The sequence below is a fragment of the Poecilia formosa genome, unplaced genomic scaffold (genome assembly GCF_000485575.1).
Source record: "Poecilia formosa unplaced genomic scaffold, Poecilia_formosa-5.1.2 Scaffold216, whole genome shotgun sequence".
NCBI lineage: Eukaryota > Metazoa > Chordata > Actinopteri > Cyprinodontiformes > Poeciliidae > Poecilia > Poecilia formosa.
The window spans coordinates 987,696-992,480 of NW_006800155.1; the positions used below are offsets into that span (position 1 = coordinate 987,696).

The 4,785-nt window shown below is 36.8% G+C and overlaps 1 protein-coding gene across 1 annotated transcript; it reads right to left on the reverse strand.

The window, feature by feature from the left end:
• Positions 1–2,212: 2,212 nt before the first annotated feature.
• On the reverse strand, positions 2,213–3,169 carry LOC103149017 (T-lymphocyte surface antigen Ly-9-like). Its single transcript, XM_016679606.1, has one exon. It carries the CDS (start codon positions 3,167–3,169, stop codon positions 2,417–2,419), a length of 753 nt encoding a protein of 250 aa, XP_016535092.1. The 3' UTR covers positions 2,213–2,416.
• Positions 3,170–4,785: the final 1,616 nt, after the last annotated feature.

The following is a 4,785-nucleotide window of genomic DNA, read 5'->3' on the forward strand; positions in this document are numbered from 1 at the left end:
TGTATACCAAATATATTTTAACTGTAACTGAAGACATGACATAATACAACATATAATATTCAATAAAATACAAAGACTTAAATCTTATTGTATAGACTAGGTCATCAAGTCACTACGTTGCCTGTAGGAATTTTTAATGTCCAGCAGGTGTCAGTATTGAGTGACACAGTATCGACACAGTATCAATACAGTGTTGCTATGAGTCGAAACGCCTCATGACGCCTCATTTACCCATCACTAATGATAACGCTCAGAAACAGCCCAAGGCAGGCAGCACAGCAGGGAGACAAGCGCACAGCTAAATGCCGGTAGCAACTGACTACAGGACAAGAAATGAGAGCGAACACAAACCAGGACTTGGCAGTTCCACTGGAGAGTATTGACAGCAAAAGACACACGGACCCGACAAGAGACAAAGACAACAGGTGGGTTTAAATACACAGGGAGGGTAATCAAGGGAACGAGACACAGCTGGGATCAATCAATGGGGAAGACGCAGAGACTCACAGGATAACAATAAACACAGAAAACTACGGATCATGACACTAACACCTGTGTCTGGTCTCCAACCACAGAAGCTAACCTCAGTTTGAGGCTTCCTGTTTCGCTTTAACCCAACCATTTCCTCCCTCCATCCAACGACAATCATATTCAATATATTAGAATATACAGTCAATGTTAGTCAGATTAAAATGTCCTTTTGAAAAAGAAAGGCAACTTTTAAACAGCCAGTAAACAAATGCAAAACTATATTACTCACAATGTACAGGGGATTAACACAAATATGTACAACAGAAATGAGTTTCTTCCTTCTGTTTTACTATTTCCATTGTTAGTAGATTATTATTATTTTATTACCATTATTATCAATCAATCAAGTTTATTTTACAGCACATTTCAGCAAAGACTATTCAAAAGCACTTTACATCATAAAAACATGACAATAAAAAGCCAATAAAACATCATACAGTCACCAATTTCTGAAAAAGGCAACATTACATTTTGTTGAGCGCCATCATCGAGATCATCGAATCCAGTCAAATATGTCGGTCGATGTTCCATTAATTATGGAGCAAAAGCAAACGGCTGGGTTGTTTGTCTAGAAAATCAGTGTTTCAGCAGGTTTTCAGTTTCCTGGAAGTTTGTTCCAGATTTGTGATGCATAGAAGCTGAATGCTACTTCTACATGTTTGGATCTGGTTCTGATGCAGAGCAGAACCAGAACCAGAACCTGAGAGGTCTGGAAGGTTGATACAAGACGTTCAGTGATTTATAAACTAACATATTTTAAAGTCTATTCTCTGAACTGCAGTGGAAGGACTTTCATTAGTACTATTTTATAAATATGTTTTTGTTTATATAAATACTATGAAATTATAAATACAAAATTAAAAGTATAAAAGTACTTTTACAAGTTTATATAAGTATTTTATAGTGTGTACATTGGACAGGAGTTGGTAATTAAATGACTGTATCTCCAGTTGTTCACAGTTGTCATTACTACTATTATGGGTTTGTTTTAATGTAATATAACTTATTTGTTAGTTTTTACCACAGTAAACTGAGCAGGCTTATTAATACCACAGCAAGTTTTAAATTACAATTTTCTGATACTGAGTTGGTAAGTGATATATTTCACTAAACTGAGATAAGGGATAGGATTAAATAAGTATTTACTTATTTCTACTACTTTTCAAACAGGAAATTAGTGGTAAGCTAATTACTTTGTTCTGGGTTGTGTATACACATTTTATCCTGTCTTACTGGTTACTTGCTGTCTTTGTTTTTAAAAATCAGTTTCAAATAAATACTTTTCCACATTTCTGTTTTTAAAAGTAGTTTTTTCATTGGTTTGATATAATATTCAAATTTTAAATGTCATATTTTAATTTCCTGTTAGAAAATCATCATGATCAAGAGAAATAAAGGTGTTAAAACATCTGTCTTGTTCTAATTAATAGTTTCCCTTGGTGATGGACTTACTGAAATAAATGAACTTCTCAGTAACAGTCTAATTTATTGAATGGGTCATCAACCTTAATGCAGACCTGGAACGCAGATACTGTAATTCTCAAGCTTTAGATCGGCTTACTTAGAAATTTACCAAGAAAATTCATGAGAATCCAAAACTTTAATGTTTCTGGTTAAAGAGAACAGAAGAGGATTCTGTTAGCACATCAATTTAATAACAAATCAGGCAGGAACCAAAAACCACAAGCTTCTTATTTCTATTAATATGCATCATGAGAACAAAATGAGGAGGCTGATAAGGAGCTGAAGTCATAAACAGCTGCAGAAACATGTCTCCACAATACAAACAGCTTCATTCGACTATTTATTATTTTCAAAGCAAAGTTTTTATTATATGAATTATCTGAGTTTCTCTCCTCTAAAGCAAAACATTCCTGAAGTAAATCTAAGCTTGGTTATCCTCTCTGGTTCTGCACCTACACATCCGGTTCTGCCAAAAGAACCAAACAACGAGACCGAACAGAACCAGGAGAGCCACAGATCTCATCAGAACACCCAGAACATCAGAGATGAAGCTGCAGAGTGGAGGGAAGACCAGGATGTGCAGAGGTCCGCTCTCCTTCTCACTGATCGGGTTCTGAATTTTGCAGATGATCTTTTCAACCGATGACATCTGAATCTTTGTGAGCATCCAGTCCTGTCCTGATTCCTTCCAGGCTCCATCTTCTCTCAGCTTCCAGAAGTACTGAACGGGTCCAGAGTCTCTGACGTCTCCATTGCAGGTCAGGTTGCATGAGTCCGAGTTCTTGTAGCAAGTTGTTGGGTTTTTCAGAACCACTGCAGGTTCAGGGAGAGGCTTGATCCCCACAGCGTTAAAGCTGACAGGAAGGACCCTGTTGTTGATCTCCACCGTGAACTTCCCGTCGTCAGATTTTCTCATGTCTTTGACAGTCAGTACTCCGGTGGTCAGGTCCACGTTTGTTCGGCCTTTTAAGTCACTCAGATATTCCAGAGGAACCGAATCCTTTATGTATTCAGCTACAACGTTCCCCTTATGCTTCCAGGTGATGCTGGTGATCTCACCAGAGGACATTGGGTTGAGCGTCAGAGTCCCGCCGATCTCAAAGTATTTATCCTCCTGAGCAGCAGCCTGCAGCGCCAGCAGCAGCAGCAGCACAGCAGCAGATCGAACCTCCATGTTCTCAACTGTTGAAACGATGACAGAAACACCCTGAAAGGACCAACAGCGGCTTAGAGCCACATCCCCTCCAAGCTTCCTGTTCTGGTTTCTGATACATTTACCTTTCTGATGACTACAGGAGAGCTGCTAGTGACTACTCACAGTTACTGGAGTAACTTTTTTTTATTACAAAGTACCTTTAGGAGTATTTTTATGACACTTTTTATTTTTACTTCCATAATATTTTATGAAGTCTCACTACTCTCAATTGAATAAAATGAATGGATACTCTACAAACTGCAAGTAACTTCACTGAATGAAATCAAACATTTTAATCAAAAATGTTCTGGATTCAGTCTCAAACTCAGTTTATGTTTAAGTGAGACCTCCTGTTTGTACACAATCTTTGTTGTTCTGTTATTTTCTATTTGGAGATCAGGTGAATATGCAGTAACCTGTATATATCAATGGAAGTATTTTACCCTGTGCACACATTACCATATGTATTAATTTAATACATTTTATTTTGAATAACTAATTTGGAAAACTTTGTTCTGCCTGAATGTTGTAAACGTACCCATGTTGATTTTTGTTCGTCTAAAACATGAGAATTTACACATAACTTCACATTTTTGTCAGAATGATTATGATGACATCATTTTAAATATTAAATCTGATTTGACTTGAGTAGCTTTTATCAAATACTTTAGTTATTCAGATGGCTACTTTTTACTTTTACTTGAGTAAAATTGTTTTGAAGCTATCGAGTACATTTTGGTTCCTCTACTCGCCTCTGATTGCATCTGTGATGTAGCAGAAATAACCATAAAAGTCTTCATGTTCTGCCTGGTAACAGTTTTTATCTGTCAGATTATCCTGGAGGTGTTTTAACAGCAGCAGATGGACTTCATCACTTCAACCACATTAGTTTGTTTTTAGACTTCCTGCTGAGCATAAAGTCCTGACTGTAGTATTTAACCCACAATCCCACTGCAGAGCTTCAGCTTGAAACATTCACAGTTCAACTAAATAACTCATTGAAAAAACAAAAACAAGAAAAAGACACCAAGTCTGCCTAATGTGGCTCAGATCTAAATGGATTCATTTAAATCGCTACAGGAGGTTCAACATTTTCATGGTTTAGGTTTTACTGTTTGAGGCCTGGGACTGATCACATGACATGAGCATGCTCTCTGATTGGCTGAACCTCACTGTGGGCTTCACATTCTTCATTTAATAATCTGATACTTTCAGGTCCGACTGTCATATTTTAAGGCCCTGATACAACAAACCAGGCAGTTGTTAGAAGGTCAGAGAAACGTTTACTCGTCACTGAAAAAGAAAAAAAATACAACAGACAAATAATATTGGCAGTTTCAACCTAAAATACAGTTTAATGTTGAAAATACATAATTAAATAAAATTACTCTGCACAACAAAATACAAACACACAGGGATAGATGACTGCTAAGTCAGAAACAAGAGGCAAAATGCTAATTGTACAAAAGACTATTTGTTTTCAGCCTTTAGTTTTCTAAAGGTTTTATATGTAGTATTTTTATAAGTCAGTGAAGCTCCAGTTCCTGCTGTCTGGATGTCCTACCCACACATTTCTTTAAGAAAGTTCTGCCTGT

Coding starts and splice junctions, on each gene's coding strand:
- LOC103149017 (XM_016679606.1), bottom strand. CDS start 3,169: ATGGAGGTTCGATCTGCTGCTGTGCTGCTGCTGCTGCTGGCGCTGCAG.